Genomic DNA, 12,391 nt, shown 5'->3' with positions numbered 1-12,391 from the left:
ACAAAGGGCGTGCAAACAAACCGCACGCCTCAATGCCCCAAAAACAACAACTAAAGGCCCCCAACAAGAACGAAACAACAACAAACGAACAGCAGGTGACTCTGCTACAGTTGTCTTCAACAAAAAAAGTAGTCGGCCTAAACTAAGTTTCAAAAAAGGCAAAACAAAAAAAAAATGTTTTGAGTTTTAAAGTAAGAATAATTTAAATAGAATTTTACATTTTCAAAATTATAACAAAACTATAAAAATGTAAGCCTGTTATTAAAGTTGAATTCAAAAATGTGTTCACCATCTTGACTATTCATAAAGTTAAATAAATACAAAAATAATTTAATAATACCTTTGTAACTGTGAAGATTTGTTAAATAAATGCTAAGAAAACTATTATTTTGAAAATAGCTGTATGGTGTTTCTGAGAGATCAGATGGAAAAAAACGCGATTCTTACGCTCGCCGAGCAGTGAATTAAATTAACACAAGTTCGCGCAATAAAACGCACATGAAGAATGTGTCCATTTATATTTAAAGTCGCTTAAGCTAAAAATAAAGACAACTTTTGATAAGCCGCCAGCTAAAAATAACATCAAGACAGAAAGAAAAAGAGAGCGAAAGAGTGGCAGAGCAGGTCAGAGGCTTAGTGCCCTCCCGCTCCCTCATTGTCGGTCAAGTGTGGATCCAAAGAAAAAAAAAGGAAAAATAAACCGAAACTAGAGATTTTAATTTTACCGTTTCGGCAGCTTAAAGTGTCTCAATCTGTCGCATTCGGTTTTTGTATTCTCTATTAGTTTTACACTGACATGTTAACACTCATAAAAATAGGGTCAACTTTAAGTGTAAATACTTACTACATTTTTCAAAATATTTTAAACTAACACGATATTATATATATATATATATATATATATATATATATATATATAGAATATTTTGTTGTATATGAGCAAGAGTAAAAACCTACTGTTTGTCAAGCACTTTCTTAAACTACCAGCTATTTTTCGCAAAGTTTATTATTAGTTTTTCTTATTTAAGTTCGGATGTTTTTTTATATAACTTATTTGTTTTGTATGTCATATTACCCACTAACATATGCAGACAAATTCCTGGTGATTTCTTTAGCTTGCCAATTACTACTGCACTTATTTATAGAACTTGTTGTTTAAATTAAATTCACTGAGTCAATAGAATTATGAAGTATTTTTGCAATTTGAGTTGTTTCACTTTTTAAGTTACCAATATTTCGACAGTTGCAAATCTTGTAGTTTTTCCGTTTTGCCTTAGTTATTTTATTGTATTTTTTGTGTACTGTGCCGCAACTCTATGCGAGTAAATCGAGCATGACAATAAACGAAACAATCGCCGCAGATTTGAAACGCATTGCTAAACTTGTTTACGGCAACAACAGCAACACACACAAACAAACACACGCGGTTGGAGCGGAAACTCTGATCAGAACAGAACTCTCCAAATTGCAATTGCGAGGTCCAAAAGTAAAGCCGACGAACCGCCAACGAGCAGGCCAAACAAAAGACTAAAGCCAGCTTCGAGTTGGAAGTTGCCGCTGCGCCAAAAGTTGCTGCCGTCGAGCAACAACAACAACGGCAGCAACAACAATAGCAACAACGACAACGATCGACCGATCGTGTCTACCGATAGCAATTGTACGGGTACACCGAAAATATTTTTAGTTCCCAGTATAATGAACGCTCAAAAGAGCCAACTAAACTAATTTATGTTTACTACATTCCTTAAATACATATAATTTACACAATAAATAGCCATTTTTAGCAATCTTGTCTATTAATGTATGTAGCAATGAAGACTCATAAAGTAAAGTTAAATATAAAAAAAAAAAGTTATTACAAAAATGTTATATATATAGATAGATAGAAATTGTACTAGTACACCATATATTATGTTAAAAAAAAAATAATTAAACATTTTTTCTGGAACTTATAAAAACACTTCAATAAATATTTTTAATCACACCTTTTTAATAAAATTACCAAAAAAAAGTTGCTAAAGCAGTATGTAATAAACAGTATTTTTATAATATACATTTTTGCTTAATAAGAATCTGTCTTATAACCGTTTTTTTCAGTGTATCTGTGAGTGGAGCGGAGCGAGTGTATTTGTGTGGGTGTTTGCAGTGCAAGAGCAAAAGCAAAGAACCAGCAACAACAGTTACAATTACTGAAAAGGGAAAGGGCGCTCAAGTTTGTCATTGCTCAAAGAGAGAAAGAGAGAGATGCTCGACGAGATAAATCAACAAGTCAATGCCAAATGATTTTTCATTCGTAATTTTTTAGTACCAGACTAATTAACCTATTAATAGGGCACCCATTAAAGATATGGTATTTAAACTAAAACCACAGTTTTTATTTTATGTTGTTTATGAGTAGAATTTAATGAGATTTTTATGGCCAGCACACTTGATAAATTTATGTACATACATATGCAGGCCTAAACTCTACAAAAATAATTAGTACAAGTGCTTTACTTATAGTTTTGAGTGCGGTCTGGACAGCCTATATGTATGTACATACATAGGTATATTATAGAAGCCATAAAGAAGTTGAAAATGATTTAATGGTTGAAATGTTTATGTTAGCCAAAGCAGTTTGGCTTAATGGTGTATTTTTTCTTTTTAAATCACTATTGATATTCAACTAAAAGTCTTAAAATATATTATGTTTAATAGCCTAGTGTTTAAGATTGATTGACCGTTTTAAATAGTTTAACGTAAAGAATTTTAAGAGACTTAGAAAATCTTTAAAAAATAAGTATTGGAGATTTAGCAGCTTATAAATATAGACACTTAATAAAATTATAAATCATACTTTCAGACATCTTTATAGTTATTCCAACAAAATGTGTTAAAACTTTATTTTTTTAAATATAAAAAAATTTTAATAATATTTTTTTCCTGTAAAATTCCAAGAATTTCTAATACTCGAGTGACCGCTCTATTTGCCCACCCCTTCACACTGATTTTCAATAATTTTGCATAATTGGCAATGATCACAGCAGTTGGACCTTAATGACAGCAACTGGGGAGTGCAATATCTGTTGGCCAATGAGCACCTATCCACAGGTAAGGAAAGTTGGCATTGCAGGTGCCGTTATAAGCAATGCAATGCTCCAGAATTGATCATGATCTCCATCGTCCATCGTCGTCATAATGATGAAAAGCTCCGAGGAAAGCACGGAAATGCCATAGAAAATTGCTTAATGAACCGTTTCGCAGCGCGTCTGCTCCAAATGGCCATGGCTATATATTTCTCTTGTGCTGTTCGTCACCCAACCAGTCCAATAGATCAGAGTGGACCAAAACCAATACGAAAGCAGACCAAACCAAACCAAACCAAGTCGCAGAAGAGCAAGTTCAATGCCATTAGGCGAACTGCCACTGAAAACATTTCCACAAACTATTCTCCGACTGTCCATAAAAGTGGTTAAATATGTATAAGCACAGAAACACTTCACATATCTCTCCCAGCGAACACGAAAATATTTATTGCGTAGGAACACGGAGCACAGAGCCACAGAAAGTAAGAAAAACCAAACTGCACACTGAATTTTCTGGATTCTACCTGCATCATACACCATACACCCACCGCTCGCTTTTATTTATCTTCGTGTTTTTTTGTTGTTTTATTTTATTTATTTTTATATAGTATTTTGCGCAGGCGGTACTTCAAATTGCGATTCGGGAATGGAAATGGAAATGGGGGTTTGGGGATTGGAGTTGTGTCTCGATGACTGCTGATGATGAGGGGCCAAGTTTAATGGTTGCAGAAGAAAAAGTTTAAGATGAGATTGCATTTGAAATTGGACGAGGCAAAGCAGGCCAGGTAAAGCAAAGCCAGATGCAACTAAAAGGAGGCAAAGGAAAATATTCAAAATACTTCAATCAAAGGTTGTTGAGATAATGAGGCATCTATTGAAAATGTTGGTTATATAGATATAACGAGAATCATTTGAAGTATGTTTAGAAAAATAATATATATATATAATATATATATATGTTAAAATAATGGTAGTCGGAAACTTTAAGGTATAGTAAAACTTATTTTTTAATTTAAAGTCTTAAATCCCTTTTAATATTTTTTTGTTTTTCAAGGAATTTATTTTGACCGCAACTGTATGTGGAAATATAAATAAGGCAACAAACTTTTCAGTATTAATTTTTTTTAATGCCAAGGGCTTCTTAAAATAAGAAAATCATAAACATACTTCATTTACCCACACTTATTTTTAGGCCATAAAAGACTTTACATTTTAAATATGCCAATAAGTTTTCCATATGAAAATCGTTTAAAAAAAAATAACTTTACATTTGAAAATTAGAATATAAATCAAATTATTCGATTTGCAAGCATTTAAAACTCTATAAGCCATCGTAAAATGCAGCAAAACATTTGTTGAAGTGACAAGAAAAATTTCTCAGTTTACCAAACTGAAAACAGAAAACACTTTAGCTCCCCCATCCTATTTATATGGCAAATATTTTCCGTTAAACGTACGTTTTATTTTCAAGCCGTAAACGTTTATACGACCTGCAGTGCCAATGGATTTTCAATAAACGGTTCTGTTTTCATACCGCCCATAAAAAGTTAAATCGCAGTAAACCCTTAACTCACCAGAAAAGCGAGAGGAACAAATATAGTAAGGCAATCGGGGGCGAAGGTCGAGGTACTCAATACTCGTCGTCGTGACTCACCTGTAACGAGATGGAAAATTTGAAAATTTCAGTTATATTTTCGGGGAATTAATCATAAATCATTGCATGTTAATAGGCGACGGCAAAAAATGGTATTTCAACAGATAAATTGGAGTGTTGCGCAAATGATGATGAAGTCACGTCGCGAGTCTTGTGGCACGTGCCTCGGAAAAAATAAAAAAATAGCGTCAAAGCATAATTAACTAATTAATTTGCCAGACAGCCGGCAAAAACTGAAAAGTTTTCCAAAGCGGGCGGTGGCAAAAGTGGGAGCTAGTTTTTTATTTGGTGTGGGTGGTGGTACTGCTGCCTGCTTTTGAGTGAAATTCAAACTTGAGTGAGTGCTTTGATCCGGTTCCCCCTTTTATCTTTTTATTAGCTTTTCTTTGGCTTTTATTTTAGTTTTTGTTTTCAAACATTTCAATTGCTATTTGTCAGCGTTTTAGCTCTTTGTTTACTCCCTATGGTTTATGCCTGTTTGCTCGCCGTCTTTTTATGACTACTTTTTTTGCTTCGGACTTTTGGCTTTTAATTAAAGTCCGCTTTTATTGCCCTTGGCTGTGGCCAAAAAGTCACGTGACATCGTTCGGACATTGGCCATAAAAATCTGGGCAAAGGATGCGATGACTTGGATTACTGGCGCCTGATGAATGATCACCCCGGTTTTACGTTAAAGGGAAGGCTGTATCATATTTCACCAAGTCCCAGATCGAAAAGAGAAGGAGGACTTTATGGACTTTATGAGGAGTCATCAGTCTCGGCAGAACTCTTTGAAATGCCGTTATTAAATCGTCAGGAAAAAAAAAACAGGAATGAGGTTAATCCAATTAGGCTTTATTCGGTTTAAAATGATTAAGCAACAACAACATATTTTAAAATGTCTATTACCTCTTTAAAGAGAAGCTTCCCAAGTGTTTTTTTTTATAAATAAAAAAAAAAAAATAATTAGGCCTTGAACAAAATTTTAGCATAATCATTTTAATACGGAATTCAGTTAATGGAAAACTTTTAATATATAAACTAAAGTCGATTCCTGCTTTAAGCAGTAATTTGAGACTTTTATATTTTAAGGCCTACTGGAATTTGTATATTGTTGCTTACCAATTTGGCTGATTTTTCATTTGTAAACAAGATCAAATACAATTTTTTTTTGTTTTTACAACTTTTTGAACTTTATATACCTTGTGGGCAAGAAAAAAAATTAATGTTATAATAAAAGTAAAAATCAGTTTACGGTCTTGTTTACTGTCCCTGGTTTTTCGTATAAAATATATTATTTATATTTAGCTAAGTATTTGTCCATTTATATGCTTGCACACATGATCTTTTAGGCTTTTATAATAATCCAAAATCTATTAGACTTTTAGAAAGTTCATTAACATATTAAGTATAAATTAAATAATAATATTTATTATTTTATAATGTTTGAATAATAAATAAAACAGTATCATTTAACATGTAAATTAAGCTCGTTTACTCCTTAGAGTATGTGTTTAGCGTTGTAATTAATTTTTTTTTTAAGTTTTTGTAACTATTAACTTTCAGACCTTTAGATAGTTAATTAATTTTATCACAGCAAACCCATCAAAACTCAAACAGAGTACCCAAAAGTCAGATCTTCATTTCAAACTAATGACCATTTACTAAAATCTCTTGAAATACTACCCCCAACAGCTCTTGATATGATCACATCAATCCTTTTTAACTTAATAACACTCGACCAAAAATGCAAATTAGCCAAGCGAACTGGCAACTTTTTAGTACCATTTTCGGGGAAAAGGGAAAACTTTTCTAAGCGCCTGGCCGAAAAATGTTGAATTATGTAGATTTATACCCTTTTCCGAGGACGAAGCACGAACTCCCACATACACACAAACACACACACAGATTCAGGACCCACTTCAAATGAAGGACACTTTTGTGAGCTTACCGCCGCAGACCAGGAATTTTCCCTTCTTCTTCGTCGACCTTTGTTGCTAACTAATTGGCCACGGATATTCAATATCACCAAAATACAAAATTCCTGTGTAAAGATTCGTGTAAAGGTGAGTTTGTGGATGATGATGAGGTTTTGTGTTTGTGAGTCGTGTCTGGTATTGGTGGATTCGGAGAAGTAAGTCCAAGAAAGATATTCATAAAATCATATTTTTTTTGGTTTTTCCCAATTGTTTTTAAAATAATAATAACAGACAAATCTTTGCTATGCTGATCGGAACTAAATTAAAACAATAACAACGGATTTTTCGACATTTGAAAGTATAATTAAAATGTTTTAAGTTGGTTTGCAAATATATTTGTTTGGTAATAAAGAAGTATGTAAAAGCTAAAACAAATACATTTTTCTATTATCATATCTTTATCCTGAGGGCTATAATGTAGTATGGATATTTCGACGATAAAGAGTATTTCTTAAACGTTTTATGTTGGTTAACATATATATTTGTTTGATAATAAATAAGTAGTAAATAATTAATACAAATATGTAGAACGGTATACCATAAATATATATCGACCAATCTATAGATTCATATTTTGTATTTATTGCTTAATATAAATAGCTGCATTTAATGCTCTCATTAATTTTCTTTGTAAAAATTTAAATGCCATAAAATTCCCAAAAAATCTTTATAAATTTGCAATTTGCCGCCTTATTTTTTCGTTATTTTAAACACACATTTTTCGTTATTTTTGTGTACAAATCTTTGAATTCCCTCTATCTCACCTACTTAAGCCAACCTAATGATGCCGCGCAAATGCTGAAAGCCACTAAAACAATCAGTTGGCAATTTGTGTCTGATTCACATGAATGTTGAAATACTTTTTGGCTTTAACTGTTTTTTCGTGCATACGTGCACAAGTAACCGTTATAATACGTTTTAAAGCCAACATCTGCCCACTGATGATGAAACATAATTATGTTGAATCACTCACGTATCCGAAGGATGCCAAAAGCGCAGGGAAGCGGGGAAAAATGTATCTGTAGGTGGCAAATGACAGGGGAGGTCAATTTGGCAGAGGAAAAAGGAGAAACTCTTGAATGAAAGCGAACGGAAACAGCAACAATTATATGGCACAATCCCAAACTAAGACGAACCAATCGGCTTAAAGTTCTCCCTGCAATTTCCAATCATTTTTCTTCATTTCTCTGAATTTGTTCTTAGTATTTTTACCTTAATTTGATCATAGAAAAGTATCTTCTGTGTTTTACGTTTTGCACCGAAAAAATGTTTCCAAAGAAATATAAAACAAGCTTATATCAAAATATTTAACCACTATACGTGCTAACAAGTAATCTAAATTAATTTTTTTTCTAACAAAATTTGAAACTATTGGAAATGAACAAAATAAAACAAAAAATCATATTTATTTATCTTTTAAATTAATGCTCCTCTTTTGATCTTTTATTTATGTTTATTAAACTAACTAAACTGTTTAAAATATAAATATAACATGTCTGGGGATATGTGATACAAGATTCATTGTTTTTGTTTTTTCAATCAATTCTAAACGGAAATAGCTATTTTAAAAAGGCATATTTATTTACCTAATAAAATATAATAAAAAAGAACCATAACATCTTTAATTTATCATGATTAGATTTTATTTTAATTTAATATAAATATTCAGTTTGAAATTATTAAGTTCAAAATAAATTAAAATACCGAAATAATATTAAGTTTCAAATTAAATTTTGTTGTTCCTACAATACATATAATTTTCTGGTTGTGCAGCCACATTAAACCATCTTCATGGCTAGAACCAGCCAACCAAGCAAGTTGGGAAACACGAAAATAGGTATATAAAAGTCCTTAGCCACACAATGACTTGGGGGAACTGCCGAAATGGAAAGGAAATCCCCGCGCTCATAGAAAGGCAAATGCAAATAAGGCAAAAGGATACAACAAGATGCTGATGAGACGAAAGGAAACTTCTGCACTCTTAGCTAGATAACAAACAAAAAAAAGAATAAAGAAAAGCAGTAACAAAAGTGAACTTGAAGCCACGAAAATGCGTTGAAAATGGCGTGGGAAAGATGGGGGGAAAAGTCAAGCGAGAGTTCAACGCACCAACAAAGGCGGCAACGGCAAACACAATGGAAATTGGCCAACAAATGTCAGACGGATTCAAAACAGGACAAAGGCGTGTTCCAAAGGGGCGGCGGCGGGGGCGTGGTCATGACCATGTAGGAGACATGAATTACGCACTAAGTGAAATGAATTGCATAAAATTATCCACCAATCAAAGCGGAAATAAAAATATATATTCACAACTTCAGAAAAGTCTGCCATACAATACATTCCGGAAAATTCCGCTTAACTGTTGCTGACCAAAATGGGTTTTCCAGAGGGGTTTTTCCGTCAGCGGACACGTGTGTTATCCACATTTGAGAACATTTGCACCACCAACACACAAAGTGGAAAACTTTGGCAGAACGCACCTTGGTTAGCTTTTGTTTCTGGCTTCCTCGTTTTTCCCCTATATATTACTTTTAATATCTTTCACTAAACAACTTTTTATAGTGATTTTTCTCGACGAGGTTTCCCTCTAGATTTACGTAAAGTCCCCGACTCGAAGGACACAGGAAAACACTCGATTCCGCCGCCAAACGTTCCGTATCGTTGGAGAACTCAGCGCGAACTGAGATCCGATGAGATGAAGGCCTGGCCAGAAGGCTTTAAGAGACATTTTTTTGCTGTGCGTTTTTCGCCACCATTTGGCAGTAATAAAAAGGCAGCAGCAGGAGAGGCAGCAACTGCAATAACAACGACCACATCGCAAGTCCTGAGCGAACGAACAGCTGACTTTTTAGCCGGTTTTTATAAACGGCGAATTGGCAGGTCTGAATAAGAGAGTTCTCTCTTTGACAGCACTGAAAAAAAATGTAACAATCTAATGTAATGACATTCACTTAGTAGCAATTTAGGAAGAATATACTTAAAGCCAAGCCATATATATATATATATATAAATATATATATATATATATATATATATATATATATATATATATATAAATATATATATATATATATATAAATATATATATATATATATTTCCTATACCATATTCATGTGTTTTATATTGGCTACCCTAATCAGCAAAACACTACACAAATTTTATATTTAACTATGTTAACTTATATGTCTTGTAAAGAATACATAACAAAAAATTAGACCTTCTATTTATTCAATATTACTAATATTGGATACCAATATTCAAGAATTCTTATTTTTTTGTTAAAAAAAACCCTATTAAGTTTGTATATTTTGCGTAATTTATTTATTTTTTCTTTTAGAGCCTAAATAATATTTATTAAACCTGGCAGTACTGCTTCCAAATTCTCCTTCATAATACATACTCTTTTTTAATGTCCCTTTAATTCGCCCCGTCCGACCAAAGCTGTTTTCTCTCATTTCGAATATTTTGTTTGTACCTGCGCAGTGGCAAGGACCTCTCACACCACCCACTAAGCTCTTATCCCCCGCTGAATTCCCACCCCCCGTTACACCCAATAAAGCAACTACACCAAATTGAACAAGTCGCCCACCCCAAAAAAACAGTTGCCTCGCCACTTCCTCCCTCGAGTTTCAAAATTATGTTTGTCGAAGTTCTCGTCTGTAAAAGTTGTGGCATGCCCCCATTTGATCAAATTGAAGGGGAAACGTAGTGGGCGGGTTGAGGGGGAGTCAGAGGTGGCTGCCTCGAAATGCAACCACAACAATCTGCGCAACAGTAGCGACAAAACAAACGCAACCCACACTTGACCGCATGACTCGAGTTGACTAGCAATCGAGACCACAAAATATTGGCACACTGTCCATAAAAAGGTCACCAAGTTGGATATTTTTTGCACTAATAATATATATAATTTATAAAGTAAATCGAGACCACAAAATGTTGGCACACTGTGCATAGAAAAGGTCAGACTTGTGTAATTTTTTTGTTTTGTATATAAGAATAAAGATTTATTTTAAAATTTAAGAACAACAGGATTAACACGCTTAAACTTTACATAAGTATAATAAAGGCTTTACAATTTATAAAGCAAGGAGCATGACAGAAATTTCCATTAATTATTATTTCAGAAAATAATAATAATAATAAATACAAATTTTTAGCATTTAACACAATCTTTAATTTAGCAAAATCTATTTACAGATATTTGATTTTATTGTACTACATGCAAATTTGATTTTGCTATATTTTCAATTTACCTATTGGTAGATCTATAATTTTTTGTTTGGCATTTAATTTAAATTTATTATTAACCTTAAAAAATCATAATTTTTAAAAATATATAATGAAATGCTTTTGGCATAACTATAATTACTATTAAGTTGTCTTTTTCAACAATTGGATTTTTCCAGTGCCTTTTTTCACACATGATTACAACTTTTGCGGTGTACTACGCGGCGTATGAGTAACGCTGAAAAGGAGAACGCCTGTCTTGCCTGATAGTAATTATCGGGCACATTGCGGCCCTGCACAAAAGGTTGTCAATGAAGCGTTTGCCGCCACCGCCCACTTGGACACGCCCCTTTGGGGGCTGACTTAAAGTGAATATCGCTCATACGCCCGCTGGGCTTCCCAGGCGTACATTTAATGGGGTTAAGTGAGTTATGATTATTTCAGTGATGGAAGGAGGAGGCCAGCATGCAGAAAAGGAACTCCAGGACACATAGGACACCCGTGTGTGGTTTAGTTTATTTATGGTGCAGAGTTTTTCCTTTACTTTACCACAGTTTGAGGTCCTTGGAACTGGCTGCCAGCCGAGAGTCCCGGCGTAGACAAAAAACAAATTAGAGCCTGGTGACATTTTTATTGCTATTTAGCCTAGTGTGTGTGTGTGTGCCAGTAATTGCGTATGTTTGCTTGTTTGTGTAACGAGAGCAATGCGCTCGACTTCTAAAGGTAAATGAACTCTTTGTGAAAAATTTCCTTAGGTTTAAATCTTATTATTTGGCTGCTTAAAGTCGGTGGTTAAAAGCACTTCCGCTGGGCAATTTTCAATTACGCCAAGAATACACAGAGATTGCCGACATAAATCTTGGGCCAAATCCCACGGCGACAAACGAATCGAAGGCAGAGATTTAAAACGAAAAATAAGGATATCTCAGGGGGTTCCTTTGCCTTGCCTAAGACTTTCCAACCTAGCTTAAATTACCCGTTGAAATCGTACGCCTCATTAGGCGCAAAAAAACCCAAACATAATTATGAAAAAAGAGACAAGCACACAAGCCGAACAAAACAATAAGATGCCTAAGCAAACTCAGGTCGTCCTGCAGTTGAATGTCCTTTTTATGCCACAACATCATGAACCGAAGGAGAAGCCGCAAGAAAAGTTTGAGAAGCTACTTGAATTGGTTTCATTATGAGGCCACGACTTTCCCTTTTTTTTTTGTTGTTGTTCTTATTGCCGTAAGACGACTTTTCGCTTTAAGCTCTTACATTTTTTTCTATTTTGAAAGGAAAAACAAATACGTTTTGCTGGGGTTAAGGCCCGTCAGTCTGTGACCCCACGAGACAGACAAATTGTAAACAGAATCCCATACACATTCCATCTATACGGTCAAATTTTTTCCCAAGTTGTTTAACTTTTTCATTTGTTTTGCAAGTTTTTCGGTTTCTACCTTTGCACTACAAAGTTTTTTATTTGATTCTGTGTGGGTTG

General features: G+C 33.8%; 1 protein-coding gene across 13 annotated transcripts in view; it reads right to left on the bottom strand.

Moving 5' to 3' along the window:
* Positions 1–12,391, bottom strand: part of LOC128259244 (supervillin) — a 138,095-nt gene that overhangs the window by 88,820 nt on the left and 36,884 nt on the right. The window contains exon 1 of one of the 13 annotated variants that reach the window (XM_052991518.1): positions 4,640–4,708. The exons of 11 other annotated variants lie outside the window; for them this stretch is intronic. Coding sequence is in view for 1 of the 2 variants with exons in the window: in XM_052991515.1 (XP_052847475.1) it covers positions 1,076–1,085 (10 nt within the window). In the remaining variant the exon portion in view is untranslated. Of the gene's footprint in view, positions 1–1,075; positions 1,524–4,639; positions 4,709–12,391 lie in introns of those variants that run through there. One more of the 13 variants, XM_052991515.1, reaches the window with a different exon arrangement.

Source organism: Drosophila gunungcola, assembly GCF_025200985.1.
Source record: "Drosophila gunungcola strain Sukarami chromosome 3L unlocalized genomic scaffold, Dgunungcola_SK_2 000005F, whole genome shotgun sequence".
Taxonomy (NCBI): Eukaryota; Metazoa; Arthropoda; class Insecta; order Diptera; family Drosophilidae; genus Drosophila; species Drosophila gunungcola.
Note: the sequence above shows the minus strand (reverse complement) of the source record. Positions and strands in the feature narration are given on the sequence as shown.